This window comes from Bos taurus, chromosome 11 (assembly GCF_002263795.3).
Source record: "Bos taurus isolate L1 Dominette 01449 registration number 42190680 breed Hereford chromosome 11, ARS-UCD2.0, whole genome shotgun sequence".
Classification (NCBI taxonomy): domain Eukaryota; kingdom Metazoa; phylum Chordata; class Mammalia; order Artiodactyla; family Bovidae; genus Bos; species Bos taurus.
Window position 1 is genome coordinate 100,722,562 of NC_037338.1, and position 17,690 is coordinate 100,740,251.

Below are 17,690 nucleotides of genomic sequence, written 5' to 3' on the forward strand. Positions count from 1 at the left end.
CCTGGTCAGGTGTATGTTTCAGAGCCCTGCCCTCTGGCCGGTGAGATGTTAGGGACGGGATGGAAGAGAACGGGGTCTGAGTCCCTCTCTCTCTTTCTCCCCCCCTCACTCTCGTCCCTCCCTTTGCTCGAGGGCGTCAGGATTTCCCAGGTGCAGCTGGCGGATTCGGGCACCTTCACCTGTGTGGCCGCGAGCCCCGCAGGTGTGGCCAACAGGCACTTCATCTTGCAGGTGCTCGGTACGGAGCAGGGGGCGGGTTACCAGGCCCTTTGGCCTCAGGGTTGAGAATCAAGGCCCTGTCCCTGCCCCTCCCCTCTGAGTGGAACCGAGGGCTGGCCCTCAGGGATGTCAAGGCAGGGCACACACTCAGCCTCTGGCTCATTCAGTCACTCTTTCATTGATCTCACAAGTGGTTCTCGGACACGAGGGTGCCAGGGCCTCACCAGGCCCCGGGATACGGCAGTAAGCAGAGGTGGCCGCTGACACTAGGAGGCCCATGAGGAAAACAGCTCTGTAGAAAGACAATTAAAATTCCAGGCGACTGGTGATGCCAGGGGAAGGGGCGGATCCCAGGGAGCACTGAGGGGGCACCTCACCTGGCCTCAGGGTTTCAGGGAAGGCTCCCTGGAGAAGGTGAGGTCTAAGTTATGGACTGGAGATGAGAAGGAATAGACCAGGAGAAGGGCACTCTGGCCAATAGTTAGTCTGTGCAGAGGTCCAGGGACCACCTGGCATCAAATGAATTGACTCGTGCTCACTCTTTGGCTCTGCACAGTGCCCCCTGTCCTGGAGCCGGCCGAGTTTCAGAATGACGTGGCAGTGGTCCGTGGCTCCCTGGTGTTCCTCCCCTGTGAAGCCCGGGGAAGCCCCCTGCCCTTTGTGTCATGGGTGAAGGACGGGGAACCATTGTTGCCCCAGAGCCTGGAGCACGGGCCTGGCCTGCTGCTGGAGGCAGCGGAAGCGGGGCACGCGGGGACCTACTCCTGCGTGGCTGTGAGCGAGGCGGGGGAAGCCAGGAGGCACTTTCAGCTGACCGTGATGGGTGAGTCGCCTGCCCCCAGGGCCAGCTTTTCTGGGCTGGGGGTGGCAGGGGGTCCCCAGGGTGGGGGGCACAATGGAGAAGGTAGTGAGGGAGGTGAGCACCCCAGAGGCTTGGGGCTTAGGGAACAGGTCTTGCTGACCTGGCTGCAGTGGCTGGGGGCCCAGATTCTTCATTCCCCTGGGACTGTGCCCCCCGTCTCATCACCCAAATCTTGTAAAGCAGGAAAAAAGCCACTGAGGTTTCGGGGCTCTGGGTCTCAAGCACAAGATTTTGCAAGAGCTGTGCCACATTGAAAAGACGCATCTCCCTTCATACTGTTTCCTGGTTGGTTTTAAAGCACAGATAATTGCCCCAGGCAGACGAGCCCACGGTCTGATGCTTTTAGGACCCTCCAACACCATCACCAGGTCTTCCCTGGTGGTTCAGTGGTAAAGAATCTGCCTGCAATGCAGGAGACACGGGTTTGATCCCTGGGTTGGGAAGATCCCCTTGAGAAGGAAGTGGCTACCCACTCCAGTATTCTTGCCTGGGAAATCCCATGGATAGAGGAGCCAGGTGGGTTACAGTCCATGGAGTCGCAGAGAGTCGGACACGAATGAAGAACTAAATAGCAGCAGCGGTAACACGATCACCACTGCCTGTTTGCAGCCTCATCTGCTGTCAGCATCTGGGTGGTGGCGGGGGGGACGAGCCCCAGCTCCCAGTGCTCCCGGCATGGCCCTCAAGGCTGAGCCAGGTTGGGGTGTCTTGCAGATCCCCCCTACATCGAAGACTCAGACCAGCCTGAAGAGCTGTTGCTGACCCCTGGAACCCCCTTGGAGCTCCTGTGTGATGCCCGGGGCACCCCCACACCCAACATCACCTGGCACAAGGATGGGCGGGCCCTGAGCTGGCCAGAGGATGGCCAGGGGGCCAGGCGGGTGCTCCGGGTGGAGGGTGTGCAGGTGCGGCTGCCCCAGCTGCCATGGGCCGAGGCTGCAGAGGGGAGGGCGGGGCCCAGCAGCACTAGGCAAGGTTCGGCCAAGCTCCACTTTTGTTTGGGGTGTGAGGATATGAAGATGATCCCCTTGGCCCGGGGCCATGCCCTTGGGAATCCCCAGTCAGGTCTGACCCAAGGCTGATGCGGAAACCAGATAAATCCCTAGCCCAACCAGAAAAGAACTGGTACAGTCCAGGGGAACTTCCTGGAGGAGATGAGCTCTGCCCTAGCCCTGAAATAAGGGCGAGGCAGTAAAAGGGAAGGAAAGTCCCAGAAAGGAGAACGGGCTGTTAGCAAAGGTGGGGTGGCAGGCAACAGGCCTGAGTCTGAATCCTGGGCCCTTAGCTGTGTAAGTGGGAAGCCAGGTCAGGAGCCAGGCAGGCTGGGGCCAGAGGCAGCTGCTCACCCTGCTCCATCCCCAGGTGAGCGATGCTGGGCTGTACACTTGCCTGGCCCACAGCCCTGCCGGAGAAGTTGAGAAGAGCTTCCGGATAAGAGTTCAAGGTATGGGGTGCCAGAGTTGGGGCAGGAGAGGAAGGCAGGATGGGACAGGCAGAGGTGAGTTCATCTTTCATGCCCTCTTTGCCTGCCCCACCAGCCCCCCCAAATGTCATTGGGTCCCATGGCCCCCGCTTTGTGGTTGGCCTGGCCCCCGGACAGCTGGTTCTAGAGTGCTCGGTGGAGGCAGACCCAGCACCGGAGATCGAGTGGCACCGAGAAGGCGTCCTGCTGCAGGTGGGTGCCAGGCTGGGCATCCTGGGGCACTGCCTTCTGTCCCTTTTGGGCCCCAGACCCTGGGCAGACTGGCTCCCAGGTGCCAGGAGCCTGTTTGGTGCCAGCACTGTGCATACCTGCTCTCCTGATTGTTAAGTTATATCTCCACCCTGTTAAATTGTTATATTATCATTACCTCATATTGGTGATGGGGCCACTGAGACAAGGCTAAGGTTTGCACCCAGGACTTTTGATGCCTATCTGTACTGTACCTTTGAGCCAGGCCTCGTGACTGTGTGGCCTGGGGCCCCTTCCTGAAGTTCTCTGTGCTCACCCCTGAAATGCGGCCCATTTGCAGCTGTGGATTCAAGGACTGTAGATCTGAGGGAGGCTCCAGCTCCTGCTTTGAGCGTGAGCCCCCTGCAACAGGCCCGAAGGCGGAGCTCCAGGGAGGATGCCCTTCCCTCCCAAAGGAGCCTATTTCCCCAGAGAGTCCTCAGCTGGGCACAAGTGCAGGGGCTGTGGGCCAGTCCCACTGGTTCCATGACCCTGCCGCCCAGGGGGCTGGGCAGGGCCAGCCCCGCACTGATGAGGGTCTGCCACCGGGGGCGGGGGGTCTCTCCAGGCGGATGCTCACACCCAGTTCCCCGAGGAGGGCAGATTCCTCCAGCTGCAGGCCCTGAGCACGGCCGACAGCGGCGACTACAGCTGCACCGCCCACAACGCGGCGGGCAGCACCAGCCTGGCCTTCCACGTGGAGGTCCACAGTGAGTGCTCCTACCCTACCCGCCCTGCCCACCGTCCGGAGAGTGACGGACTCCCAACACCCGCTCCCTCTGTGCCCCTCCTCCAGCGGTGCCCGCCATCCAGTCAGGACCACCCACAGTGAACGCCTCCGTGAACCAGACGACCCTGCTGCCCTGCCAGGCAGACGGTGTCCCCCAGCCCCTCGTGAGCTGGCTGAAGGACGGGGTCCCCCTCGATCCCGGGAGCACCAGGTGGGTGCTGGCGAGGGAGGGCCTTAGGGAGGGGCTCAGGTACCTCTCTGCAGGTTGTAAATGGAAGCCCACCTGGGCAGTTGGAGCAGAAAGGACATGGGTCTTCTCAGAACCCAAGGGCAGGTTCTCAGGGCCCGAGAACCCCTGTCTGTCTGTCTGTGTCTGGTTTTGACTCTTGTTTGCTAATCTCTGTTTCCGTGTGCAGGTTTCAGACCTCTCTGTCCCTCAGATCAATTTTCTATACCTTCTTTCTCTGTGAACAGGTTAGGGATGCTCCCCCACCAGCCTCCCACACCACCCAAGTTATAACTCCTCTGTTCACACAAGTTGCAGAGCCTGGAGAGCTGTCTGTGAATCCCAGTTCCAAATTCCCAGGGCAGAGAATTCCATTGGCCCAGCCTGCGGGGCGTGTTTGTCCCCTGTCCAATCGGCTGTGGCCATGGGTGGGATCACAGAGTACAGACATGGCCCCCAGGAAAGGGCAGTTGCCAGATCTGATCTAGAGGCTGTTCTCAGAAGGAGTGGGGGTACCATTGCCTGCTGGCTCTTGGGGAGAGGCTGGGTCAAGGTGGGAGCATGGAAGGCTGGAAGCAGCCCCACTCACCCTTTCTGATTCTAGGTTGCCATGTGAGTTGCTGCCCACGGCGGTGACCCCCACCCCACCCCAACCTTGGCCTAAACCTACAGGACTCCTGAGTTAGCACCTTCTTGCTGGAAAATTGAGGGGCCGAGGGGAGGGTCTTGCTGGAGACACAACCAGGGGTCCCCTCCCTGTGTTCCAGGTTTCAAGTTCTGCCTGAAGGTTCCCTGAGGATCCAGCCAGTCCTCGCCGAGGACGCTGGCCACTATCTCTGCCTGGCATCCAACCCTGCAGGTTCCGATCGGCAGGGTCGTGACCTCCAGGTCTTTGGTAGGTAGACGAGGGAAGGTGTGTTTTTTGTTTCAGCACCCACTCCCTGTCGGGGCCAGGTCCTGCTTAGCTTCTGGGTCATCCTAGCTGTCAGGAGCCAAGAGCAATGGCCTCCAAATGTTTTTTTGACTATGAAGCCCATTGGTTAAAAGTTTTGAGTGTGTATACTCAAAGATGCATATTTATTTTTATGCAAACATATACACTTACTAGGAAGTGAAGTCGCTCAGTCATGTCCGACTCTGCGACCCCATGGACTGTAGCCTACCATGCTCCTCCGTCCATGGGATTTTCCAGGCAAGAATACTGAAATGGGTTGCCATTTCCTTCTCCAGGAGATCTTCCCAACCCAGGGTTTGAACCTGGGTCTCCAGCGTTGTAGACAGACGCTTTACTATCTGAGCCACCAGGGAACAGTTACTACTGTACTATTATATTGAGTGATAAAAGATGTACAAGCTGTATCACACTCAGAATCACTGAGCCAGAAGCTCTAATCTGCTCTTCAATCCGATTGATCACCTTGGTGGAGGCAGCTGAGCCCTGGCCTCAGGCAGGCTGCTGGGAAATTTTGCCCTGGAGGCCCCATTCAAGGAGAGGTAGTTAGGGAGAAGCCAACCTCAAGGGTGAGCAAAGGTCCCATCACCCCAGCTTTGGGAGCCCATTGGAAGACCCACGCGGGGAGTTTCTCCTGCCTCCCGGTCCCTGCTTCCTCGGGGATGGGTTGAAGGGGATAAGAGTAAACCCTGCTCCTCGACTTCATCTCTGGGCACAGCCCCACCAGACCCCCTGCCCCTGCCCACATTCCGCACCCTGTCTCCTGATCACTGCTTTCTCCCCAGAGCCTCCAGCCATCGCCCCCGGCCCCTCCAACCTGACCCTGACTGCTTACACCCCAGCCTCACTGCCCTGTGAGGCCAGTGGCTCCCCCAAGCCCCTCGTGGCCTGGTGGAAGGACGGACAGAAGCTGGACTTCCGCCTGCAGCAGGGCGCCTACAGGTGCTGAGCCGGTCCTTCCAGGGACTTTGTGAGATCCTCAGGGTGGAAGAGGGCTTGCCCATCTCACAGACGGGGAGCTGGGTCAGAACTGAGGTAGGGACTTGCTTGGGTCAGAACCGAGGTAGGGACGTGCTTGGGTCTCACTCACCAAAGCCAGCACCAGAACTTTTGTGTCCGGACCTCAGGGGGCAAGGAGGTCTTTACAGGAGATGCTCGGTAGGAGGTGGGGGCATTGGGGACATACAGCCAAATGGGGAATATATGGCCTTTGAAACCACTTCAGTCACTATTTCAAAACCCACCTAGAAGCTTAAGTTCATGCTGGCTGAGACTGAACCCGTATAGTGCCTGTAGCAGCCTTGGTCTCCCTGTTTCTCAAGTGTGATCCTGAACAGATCCCTGGGAGGATTGAGGGAGCCGGTTCAGCAGTGAATTCACCAGGTGTTTCTTGTATTAGGTGCCGGGTCATGTGGAGCTTTGTGATGAAACAGGCGTTCAGTGGACACAAGCAGTTCTAATCAGGGCTTTGGATGTGGTTGTATTGCAGAAGTTATCCTAGGTGGTGACTTTAGAAAACGTTCTCGAGTTATGGAGAAACCCAGGCGCAGACATTAAAACGCCCACAAACTCAACAGCTAGACCTTAGAAGGTGGAAAATTCTAGGAGAAACTTTTTGAGTCGGCACTGGGGGCCAAAGACGGGAAGGGGGAACAGTCTGGAGACACATGCCCTGCCTCCAAGTTCCCCAGGCGGGGAAGCCATGGCGGCTGGTTTCAGGTCAGCCAAGCCAGTCACTTAGCAGGTGACTGTCTGTCTGTCCTTCCAGACTCCTGCCCTCCAATGCCTTGCTCCTTGAAGAGCCCAGCCCCCAGGACTCAGCCCTGTTTGAGTGTGTGGTGAGCAATGGAGTGGGCGAGGCCCGCAAGCTCTACTGGGTGACGGTTCATGGTGAGTTCAGGGTCAGGGCTGACAGCTTATGGGAAATTCACAGTCAGGGGTGAAGGTTGAGGACAGTGTCTCCCTCTCCTGGGCGCTCTCTGCCTGCAAGGACCTGAGGGTTCCCCCGAGTCTCTCTTTGCTTCCTGAATCACCTCCTCCAGGAAGCCCTCTCTGATCCTTCCCTCCCACACTGACATAACCCAACTCCAGCACAGCCTGTGGGAGCTTGTAGGAGAGGCTTCTCCCTAAATCCAGAATGTTCTGAACCAAAATCTGACCTTGTCATCACCCCAGATAAAAGCCCCTCCCACCATGGCTGCCCATTGCCCTCAGGATAGAAAGCTCAGTGTCACTTGGGCTCACAAAGTCAGCCCTGCTGACCCCCAGGTTCAGCTCAGCTTTTTGCTCCTTACCTCGGGGCCTTTGCACATGCTGTTCCCTCTGCAGTGAACACTCTTCCCTTCACCCAGGCGCACCTGCTCTTCCTTCAGACCTCATCCCTGCTGTGCCCTTGTGTCTGGGTCCGTCTGTCCTTCTCATCCGCTTGGCCCCAGGGCTCTGCGTTCCCCAGGGGACCGCAAGTCCTGACCTGTGTTTCAGTGCCTCCCGCCATTGCCGACGACCAGACAGACTTCACCGCGACCATCATGGCGCCCGTGGTCCTCACGTGCCACAGCACGGGTGTGCCAGCCCCGGTCGTGTCCTGGAGCAAAGCAGGCACCCGGCTGGGGGTGCGAGGCAACGGCTACCGTGTGTCTCCTTCAGGTGAGTAAGGCTGAGCCACGTGGACCTCTGCGGAGGGGACACTAAGGAACCCGGGCAGAGGCCGTGAAAGCAGCCCCCTGGGGCCTGGTGGTTGCGCAAGATGGAAAGTTCTGGCCCGACTCTGCCATTCCCTCACTGTGTGACCTGGGAGAACCCTCTGACCTCTTTGAGTCTCCCCGTCCAATCACTGGAGTGTTGATATTCATCAGTCGGTCCTTGATGCTAGCTGGTAAATCCGTGCTGCTTAATGACAAAATGAGAACGATAAGAGCTATGTGAGAGTTTTCATATAGCTGGTTTTAGCTCATTAGAATTGTCCTTTATCCTGAAACCGTGCTTTTCTTAATAATTTGGGGTTGAAAGTTTTTATGAGATTCAGGTGAAAGTAGATGTGATGTGACTTAAGTAGTAGTAGATGTGACTTAAGTGTCTGCTTGTCAAAATAAAAAGTTGGCAACTTTACGGGGATTCTCCAAATTAAATGTATTTGTTAGCTGATTGGTTAGGGAAATCCTAAAGTATGTGAACCGATGGCCAGATCTGTAATTGTCCAGCTCTTTCAAAGCAATAGACCTCTCCCTTCTGACTAGTGGCTATGAGGAAGCCGGACACGTGAGAGAAGCTAGGTTCTGGTTCCATTTGGAGCTGGGGTGGGTGCTACAGAGTAGTCCAGAGTCAGGCGGGCCTCACTTCCCTTGCCCACTCAGGAGGCCCTCAGGGGTCTACAGGGAATGATTTAAAAACCACCTTACCTGACTTTTAAGGTGCAGCTTACAGCCTGGGAAGGTTAAAATGGTGTTCACTGAGCAGCCAGCACTGAGGGAGAGAGGGCAAAGGGAGGACAGAGGAGGTGGTAACCCAGGATGGCTTCCTGAAGGAGGCAAATGTTGAGCAGAGCACAAGGGTAGCAGGGTGAAGGCCTGTGGAACCTTGCTAAGGTGGAGGTGGGCCAGGGATTCCAGGTGGGGCAGTGACAGATTCAGGCACATCACACCTAGAAAAGCCTAAAGATCATTCTTTGTGATTCTACATTGTACACCTGGCCCAGAGACTGGAAGATGCAGAGAGCAGAAGGGACCTTCCCATGTTACGCTCTGGGCAGGGAGAGAGGCAGGCCCAGGTTCCCCCATTCTCCTTACAAATGGGCGGGGAGGCGGGTTGAGTGGCCCGCAACAGCGACACCAGGGTGGGATGTGTAAGAGCCCAGGTGGCTTCCTCCCTGGGATGTCCGTTCTGGGTCCCCTCATCCCTCTCTGTGCCACATTCCCACCCACAGGGGCCCTGGAAATCGGGCAGGCCCTCCCCATCCACACTGGCCGCTACACCTGCGCGGCCCGCAACGCTGCAGGCATGGCCCACAAGCACGTGGTCCTCACTGTGCAAGGTAAGCATCCCCGGGCCAGACAGCCGTGCCCTGGAGGCAGGGAGGAGGTGGAGGGCTAGGGGATTCTCTGGGAGAAAAGACTCAGCCTGCCTACGTCCTCCGTTCCGAGGTTTCCGGAGCCCCCTATTCCCTTTAGAAGCCTCTCTCTCTGGTGCTCAGACCCCCCCCCCGGTTGGAGGTGTCCCCAGGGACCTCTGCTGCCCTGTTCCTTTGCAGCCTCCCCCGTGGTGAAGCCACTGCCCAGTGTGGTCTGGGCGGTGGCCAAGGAGGAGGTGCTGCTGCCCTGCGAGGCCTCGGGCATCCCTCGGCCGAGCATCGCCTGGCAGAAGGAAGGGCTCAGTGTGCCTGCAGGTGAGTCCCCTCTTGGGGTCCTCCTTCCTGTCCTGGGGCTGCCCACTCCTGCAGAGAGGTCTGGAAAGCCCGTGCCCTGCCCAGAGGCATGCACTCACCTCCTGCCCTCCTGTCTTCCCTCACCAGCCCAGAGCCCTTCATTCTGCCTGAGCGCTCGGAGGCTGGGATGGGGGACTGAGGAGGGGGACAGCCCAGACAGGCTCTGGGTCCAGCTTCCAGGCTTACCCTGTCCCCCAGTCAGCCTGTGGCCACAGCAAGTCACTTGCCTGGTCAGACCAAACCACCCAAGCAGCCTTCCTGCCCTCCCCAAGGGTCCTGCTGCCTCAGCCACCAGCTCCCAATTCCTCCCCACCAAATCCAGGGGCCGGTACCCAGGTCCTCCCCGGTGGACAGCTGCGGATTATCCATGTCAGCCCAGAGGATGCTGGGAACTATTTCTGCCTCGCCCAGAACAGCGCAGGCAGTGCCGTGAGGAAGACTCGGCTGGTGGTGCAAGGTGGGCCTGGGGGGGTGACCAAAGTGGATCCCAGTGAGCTAAGGGCTTTGAGACTCCTGAGAGCCCCTCCAGTCTCTGCCTGGCTCTGGTCCCAGGTGGGGCATGTCCCTGCGTCCATGCCTATTCCAGCATGGCTGGTGGTTCTAGAAGGAATTCAAGGAACACATCTCCTATTTTCGTGCCCAAGGTCTGGCTTCAGACAGAAACTCCGGTCCTCTCTGCTTCCTCTGACCTCTCATGGGAAACGAGTCTGGTTGCTCTTCGTTCACGTTGGCTTTGCAGTAGCAACAGTCATTTCTGTGGTGTTAGTCCCTGTTTGTGCGTGTGTGTGAATGGGGTCACTGCATCACAGCTTCACCAAACGCAAGAAAATCCCCAGGTTGTGCAGACCACGGGCAATGGCTTATGACCAGGGGACAGCGGAGTCGGGGGTGAGGGGGAAGGCAGCAGGTGAGGTGGAAGAAGGGGCTGAGGGTGTGCCAAGTGCCAAGGGCACTGGGACAAGGGCGAGCCACCCCAGGCCAGCCCCAGTTCCTGAGCGGACTCCCCTTCCCTGCACAGTCCCGCCCGCGATCAAGACTGGGCTCCCCGACCTGTCCATCACCGAGGGTGCCCACGCCCTCTTGCCCTGCACGGCCACCGGCAGCCCCGAGCCTAAGGTCACTTGGGAAAAGGATGGCCAGCCTGTGTCCGGAGCCAAGGGGAAGTTCACCATCCAGCCTTCCGGGGAGCTGTTGGTGAAAAACTCGGAGGTGAGGGTCTGGCCCCTGGGAGCAGAGGGAGATGATAGTCACAGCAGGAGCAGCAGACACCTGCTGCGCACCGACTGTGTCATGCTCTGTGCTGAGCCCCGCGCAGCTTCTCAATCCTAGAATCTGGGCAAGCAGGTATTATCACCCCCGCTACAGATGAGGAAGTGCTTCCCCGGTGGCTCAGTGCTTAAGAATCTGTCTGCCAGTGCGGGAGACCCAGGTTCGATCCCTGGGCCAGGAAGATCCCCTGGAGAAGGAAATGGCAACCCACTCCAGTACTCTTGCCTGGGAAATCCCATGGACAGAGGAGCCTGGTGGGCTACAGTCCTCGGGGTCTGAGTCAGAAGCAACTTAGTGACTAAACAAGAACAGATGAGGAAACAGCTTCAGCATGTACCCAGGTGTCCAAGACACGCTGTTGCCAAGAGGCAGGATGGAGTTGAATCAGGGCCTCTGTGGCTAGTTCCTGGGGAGGGAAGGAGCCCTGGAGGGAGGGAGAGGGATGCGTGGCAATGACTTCATGTCCCCAAACTGCCCCTACTGTTCTCAACCTGAGCCACGGGCGTGAACGGGACCCGGGCCCCCTTTCCCTGTCAGCATGCATCATGTGCTATAATGAAGAAAAGTTGCTCTCCAGTCAGATGGGCGGCTGGCTGCTGGGCGGGCAAACCTAAGGGAGTCTCAGGGCCAGGGATCCTGCCACACAGGGAACCAGATGTGCAGTGGTGAGCCCTGTTGAGATCCCCGTCCGGACGTCTCCTTTCAGAGGACTGGCCTCAGGGGTGATGGATGAGCGAGCTCAGGTCCCGTCCTGCGCACATAAGAAGTGCTCAGCAAATAGTGACTGTTACAAGTGTGTGGTCAGGCCTGGATGATAAAGGCTGAAAATTCAATAAACAATCGAATGAAGAATTTTTTTAAAAAGGGAATTTTATTTGAGCCCAACTGAGGATTATAACCCAGGGGACCTGTTAGACATCAAAGACACAGTCGCATACATTTTTAGGACAAAAAAAACATACATCAAAATGAGATACAGGTATTGTAGATAAAATTCACCAAAGCCACATACTCCAGGTAAGCACATACAAAGTGAGCAGCGAGTCACTGTGACCCGCTTAGAGAGCTGTAAAAGAATGCTTTTCTTTTAAGAAGTTATGTTGCTAGCATCAGAGGAAAGAAAAAAGATTGGTCTTTACGGCCAAGCATGCACATCCGTCTTTGAGGAGGTCTGGTTAATGAGTAAAGCACTTTAGGGAGGGGAAGGGGAGGCCCAAAAAGACACGGAGAGAGAATCTGGTGTTTCATCTTTCTTGTCCTGGCCTTAAAATATAAACTTATTTCATCAAAGCACATAGCCAGGACTTCCCTGGTGGTCCAGTGGTTAAGACCCTGTGCTCCCAGAGCAGGGGGCGCGGGTTCCATCCCTGGGTGGGGAACTAAGATCCGGCAAACCGCACATGGCAAGGCCCACAGAAAGAAAACCAGTGCCTAGCCATATGAAGGTGGCAGGGAGGTGCAACGGTGAAGCCGAGCCGTTTGCCAGCTGTGTGACCTGGGGCAAGTCACTTTGCCTCTCTGGGCAGCATGGTCCAAGGGAACCTTCCAGGGAGCAGGTCCCCAGGGAACATGCTGGCCAGTGCTGGAGAGGGAGCAGATCTCAGGCTGACCTGTACCTTTGCCCACAGAGCCAGGACGCTGGCACTTACACCTGTACTGCTGAGAACGCCGTGGGCCGTGCCCGCCGCCGAGTGCATCTCACCATCCTGGCCCTGCCTGTCTTCACCACCCTGCCCGGGGACCGCAGCCTGCGCCTCGGGGACAAGCTGTGGCTTCACTGTGCGGCCAGGGGCAGCCCTACACCCCAAATAGGCTGGACCGTCAACAACCGGCTGGTCACAGGTCTCGGCCTGCTGGGGGCGGGCGGGACAGGAACCCGGGACCCTGGGAGGTTGAGGAGGATGGGGAAGAGGGTGCCAGTCAGCCTGTGGGTTCTGGGTCTCCAGACTTGGCCCTGCATGGGGGGAACAGGGCAAACACACGTGGCCCTACGTGACCAGTCACAGGTCAGATCCGACAAGAAGCCGCCTGCAAAAAAGACTCAACCCTGGAGACCTCCGGGCCAGGAACAGGGACCAAGCTCCAGCCCAACCCCTCAGCAGACTCCTTTCCTGGGGGGCTCTTTCCCTCCACCTGCACCTCAGGCTCTATTTTGGGAGGCCCAAGGGTTGGATAGCATCACTGACTCAATGGACACGAACCTGGCAAACTTGGGGAGATAGTGAGGGACAGGGAGGCCTGGCATGCCTCAGTCCATGGGGTCACAGAGTCGGATGTGATTTAGCGACTGAGCAACAGCAAGGTCTATCCAGGCCCCGTGGTATATAGAGTAGGTGCTCAACAAGTGTCTGTTGAATGGATGAGTTGCTAAGCACTTGCCCTTATTCCTAATGTAGGGACGTGTCTAATGATAGGGAAATCAAAGGCTGGCCATAGCACCTATCTGTATGTAAATCATGGCATCATCTCTACAAGTGTCTCGTGTTAATAGGTCCCCAAAGACCTAACCCGGGCCACTCATCAAACTCAGCGTGAACTTGAAAATGAGAAAAGGCAGGTCCTCAGCTGCATCCTCTAACATGGCCTGTGCCTGCCATCATCAGGTCTGACTTGCTTAGGCTTCCAGCAGGGAAAGGGACACTGCCTTCATGAAGCACCTGCTGGATACCCAGGCCCGAGTTAAGTGTTCCAGGCAGGAGGTCCCGGCACCCTGAGCCTGGAGCTCCACGGGGCGTCTCTTTCTCTGCCACAGAAGGGGTGTCCGAGCAGGACGGGGGCAGCACGCTGCAGCGGGTGGCAGTCACCAGAGAGGACAGCGGGACCTACGTCTGCTGGGCGGAGAACAGAGTGGGCCGCGTGCAGGCGGTCAGCTTCGTCCACGTGAAGGGTAGGGAGTGACCCCCTGGTCTTTCTCCAGACTTCTGCTGACCCAGTTTAGTGGTTTTTCTAAGAAACCAGCCTCCTAATCTCTGAATCAGTACCTCTCCACCCTGGTTGGGCTTTGGAATCTCCTGGGGGATTTCATAAAACCTCGAGGCCCAGATTTCACCTGACCAGTAAAGACGAGGCCCCAGCATCAGTATTTTTTACCCTCCCCAGATGTCTTGGGCCTTCCAAGGTGGCAGTAGTGGTAAAGAACCCGCCTGCTAATGCAGGTAGATCTAAGAGATGAGGGTTCAATCCCTGGGTCAGGAAGATCCCCTGCAGGAGGCCATGGCTACCCACTCCAGTATTCTTGCCTGCAGAAGCCCTTGGACAGAGGAGCCTGATGGGCTACAGTCCATAGGGTTGTAGAGAGTCGGACACAAGTGAAGTGGCTTAGCATGCCCAGATGCCCCGAGTGTAGGTAGAATGAGATCTGACCCATTGACCTTCAGCACTACCCTCAGCTGAACAGGGTAAGTGTGGGAGGAGCCCAGGGGCCTGGCAAACAAAGTGAGAATCTCTCCAGTCTTCCAGTTGCCCCCCACAGCCCTCCTCCCCCAGGAGCAGCCCAGTAACCCTCATGGCACCGTGACTTGTAGACTCAACTTTAGGATGGGAGGATGGGGCCCAATGGACAGATTGAGCTGCCCACAGCACCAGGACTCTACTGTTGGTAGATTCAACCTCGGGAAACCAGCAAGGGTGAAAACCGGCACAGGGCAGCCAAGAGTGGTTTAAGCGTTGCGTGGAATGAGGATCGGAGATGTCTTAGTGTTGCTGTGTCTGACAGAGGTGTCCTAATGATCATGTCGTCTTTGTTTTCCAAAGTACCCTACGAGTATATGACACTCATACCATTTCTCGCCTCCTGTGCCTGTCTCAGGCATCACTAATCAATCATAGCACTATTCCCACTCAGCTTCAAATCCTTCTCAGCACGGTGCTCCTGGCAGCCACTGCCAAGCTAGTGCACTTGACCCATGACACGGAAGTTGTTTGCTATCCCAAATGCGTTAACTTTACTCAGCCATGCCAAACCAGCAGAAGCCTCTGTGGGTCATTGGGGTCTGGCAGGCAGGCCTTTGGGGATGGATTCGTGGGAGGCTTAACCTAAAGGGAACCTCCTTTCTGAGCCCCTGTCTGATGTCACCTGACACAGAGGCCCCTGTCCTACAAGGGGAGTCATTTTCCTACCTGGTGGAACCCGTTGGAGGCAGCATCCGGCTGGACTGTGTGGTCCGTGGAGACCCGACGCCTGACATCTACTGGATCAAAGATGGCCTTCCGCTGCGGGGCAGCCGGCTCCGGCACTGGCTGCAGAATGGCTCACTGATCATCCGCAGGACGGAGGCAAGGCGGGGCCCAGGGCTGGGCTGGGGCCACCCAGGACAACCTCTGCTCTGTCTGATGGCCCGAGACAGTTGTTCAGTAGGTTGGCACCACCTGATACAGTCTACAAAGCACTTTCCTGCCCGTACCCAGAGATTCTCCCCCGACTAACTAGGGCGACCTCCAGCCAATGACTTCACTTCTCTACACCTCAATCACCTTATCCATTTAATGGGGCTAATAATCGTCCCACCTCATAGATGTGCAGTGAGATGACCCACACCAGGTATCTGCTAGTGACTGGCCCCTCGGTAATGCTAATATATATAATTGACAACCACCCCGTGGAGCAGAGTAAGCAGATAAGAGTGCCCCGTTTTACAGATGAAGACACTGGGGTCAGAAAGGCTCCCAGTCAATAAGCACCTGAGTCAAGACCCCACCCCAGGTAGCCTGATTCCTATTCCACGATGTTTCCAAAACCTCAAGCTCAGAGGCAGTCTCTGCTTGCTCACCTTCGCTTCTGTGTCCCAAGTCCCAGTGGCTGCGCAGAAACCCACAGTTCGGGGCTGTCATGGACTCACTTTAGAGGTCCTTGATCTCACTCATTTGGGAGCCTGTCTCAGACTGGTATCAAGACAGCTACAGTAGCAGCGACAGGGCTTCCGTGACCTGCATATTTACATTGTGGGGCCAGGCACTGTGCCTCCACTTAGTAAGTGTGATCTCATTTGATGCTTACAACGATCCTATCATCCCCATTTTAGAGATGAGGAAACTGAGTCTCCAGAGACATGGTCATGCTCTAGTAATGGGTTCAAGGTGCTAAGCAGGGGAGCCAGAGCTGGTCTCATCTTGGACTGACGCCCAACTCGGCACTCTTAATTGCATGCCATGCCTCCCACTTAGAGTCCCTTGGGAGTGGCCTCCCGGATATGATCTTCTGGGTGTGGACCCTGGCCTTGGCTGCCCATAGCTCCATCTCATGGCGGTACTGCCCCTCGGAAGTGAATCTGAGCCAGCATTCTTCCCGAGTTGCCTCATTGCCGTGGTCATGGATATCCTAGGACGAAGTCTTCCCTTTCACCAGGGCCAGGAAGTGCTGCAAACCCTCCCTCCTACCCCGGAAGTCTTGCAGCTGTGCACCCAAGGAGCCTGCAGTTCAGAAACCTGTTCTTTCTAACTCAGTGTTGCCCAAACTTTTTTTTTTTAAAAAGGCATCCCTAATAATGTGCTGTGGTGTCATAATACTTTAATGTATGTAATTTAGAAGAGGTGGATCTCAAGCATGCTTTGGCAGCATATGGCTCTACTTAGAGCCATGAACCGCCACCACCCTTAAGCTGCAAGTATGAAAGGGCAGGGGTTTCCTCTCTGGATTCTACAGCATAGCGGCCACGTCTGCCCAGCTGATGGAATGTGTGGGCCCCTGGCTGGTTTGGGCTCTCAGCTCCTTCCCGGTTAGGTGGGCCTTGCTCCAGGGGCCCCTTCCTGTGTCCAGCTGTCCCCAGATGCTCCCCACCACCCTCGCCCTCCTCTCCTGAACTCCATGCCCCCTCCTGTGCCTGCCTGCAGATGGACGACGCAGGACAGTACCAGTGCCTGGCAGAGAATGAGCTGGGCGCGGTGGAGAAAGTGGTGGTCCTTGCGCTGCAGAGTGAGTCTCCGGCCCACATGTCCTGGGCCCTGGGTGGGGGGCACTAGGTGACGGGAGTCCTCAGGGGGCAGCTGTGCTGAGGCTGTGGCTGTCTGATGGGACAGGAAGGCCAGTCTGAATATTTACTCAGAACACACAGTTGAAGTCCCATGAATTGTCTCTGCAACATGGGATGGGAATCAGAGGCTGGTGAGTCCTGGGTACCCAGCAGCCAGGCCTGGGGGAACCTGTTATGCAGAACTCAAGGGACTTCCCTGGTGGTCCGCTAGTTAAGTCTCCACACTTCCAATGCAGGGGGTATGGGTTTGATCCCTGGCTGGGCAATGAAGATCCCACACGCTGCAAGGCACAGCCAAATAAATAAAAAGTTAAAAAAAAGAACTCAAAACTGTCACCAAGATGATCATGACAGCTCCTACATTTGCCAAGCAGCTTATAACTAACAAAGCACCTTGTGAGCCTCAAAATAACCTTATGAAACAGTCTAAATAGGAATTTTAAAAGTTTTTATTGGAGTATAGTTGATTTACTAGTATAATGTTGTGTTAGTTTCTGCTGTACAGTAAAGTGGAACAGTCATGCATACACATATATCCACTCTTTTTTAAGATTCTTTTCCCATGTAGGTCATCCCACATGGAGTATGGAGTGCCCTTTGCTATGCAATAGGTCCCTGTTAGTTATCTATTTTACATGTAGTAGTGTGTATATGTGGAGAAGGCAATGGCACCCCACTCCAGTACTTTTGCCTAGAAAATCCCATGGACGGAGGAGTCTGGTAGGCTGCAGTCCATGGGGTGGCTAGAGTCGGACACGACTGAGCGACTTCACTTTCACTTTTCACTTTCATGCATTGGAGAAGGAAATGGCAACCCACTCCAGTGTTCTTGCCTGGAGAATCCCAGGGATGGGGAAGCCTGGTGGGCTGCCATCTATGGAGTTGCACAGACACGACTGAAGCGACTTAGCAGCAGCAGCAGCAGCAGCAGTGTGTATACGTCAATCCCCATCTCTCAGTTTGCCCCTCCCCCCAACTCTGGAATGAAATAATGCCATTTGCAGCATGAATGGACCTAGAGCTTGTCATAGTGAATGAAGTAAATTAGAGAAAGACAATACCATATGGTACTGCTTATATGTGGAATCAGAAAAATATGGTACAAATGAATGTATTTACAAAACAGAAATAAATAGGGATTTTTAATGAAACTCTTGTGTGAAGATTAACACACAAGGAGGAGGGCACATGTTGCAAGAGCACAGCTCAGTGAATGTTCGTCACACGATCCAGAACCAGAGCAGTGTCAGCTCCCAGACCCTCCCCCCATCACGCCACCTTCCGGGCTCTACCCCCCTCCCAAGGGAATCACTGTCCAGAGCTTTGCCTTTT

The 17,690-nt window shown here is 56.2% G+C and overlaps 1 protein-coding gene across 2 annotated transcripts in view; it reads left to right on the top strand.

The window, feature by feature from the left end:
* The window catches only part of HMCN2 (hemicentin 2), a 177,860-nt gene that overhangs the window by 141,840 nt on the left and 18,330 nt on the right, over positions 1 to 17,690 (top strand). For both annotated transcript variants that reach the window (XM_010810510.4, XM_010810511.4), the window contains exons 67-85: positions 141 to 238; positions 776 to 1,042; positions 1,796 to 1,986; positions 2,444 to 2,525; positions 2,620 to 2,756; positions 3,361 to 3,502; positions 3,589 to 3,733; positions 4,516 to 4,643; positions 5,486 to 5,642; positions 6,469 to 6,590; positions 7,182 to 7,346; positions 8,623 to 8,730; positions 8,947 to 9,081; positions 9,443 to 9,577; positions 10,139 to 10,329; positions 12,018 to 12,231; positions 13,142 to 13,276; positions 14,474 to 14,664; positions 16,219 to 16,300. In XM_010810510.4, the coding sequence (XP_010808812.1) occupies positions 141 to 238; positions 776 to 1,042; positions 1,796 to 1,986; positions 2,444 to 2,525; positions 2,620 to 2,756; positions 3,361 to 3,502; positions 3,589 to 3,733; positions 4,516 to 4,643; positions 5,486 to 5,642; positions 6,469 to 6,590; positions 7,182 to 7,346; positions 8,623 to 8,730; positions 8,947 to 9,081; positions 9,443 to 9,577; positions 10,139 to 10,329; positions 12,018 to 12,231; positions 13,142 to 13,276; positions 14,474 to 14,664; positions 16,219 to 16,300 (2,825 nt within the window). The remainder of the gene's footprint in view (positions 1 to 140; positions 239 to 775; positions 1,043 to 1,795; positions 1,987 to 2,443; positions 2,526 to 2,619; positions 2,757 to 3,360; positions 3,503 to 3,588; positions 3,734 to 4,515; positions 4,644 to 5,485; positions 5,643 to 6,468; positions 6,591 to 7,181; positions 7,347 to 8,622; positions 8,731 to 8,946; positions 9,082 to 9,442; positions 9,578 to 10,138; positions 10,330 to 12,017; positions 12,232 to 13,141; positions 13,277 to 14,473; positions 14,665 to 16,218; positions 16,301 to 17,690) is intronic.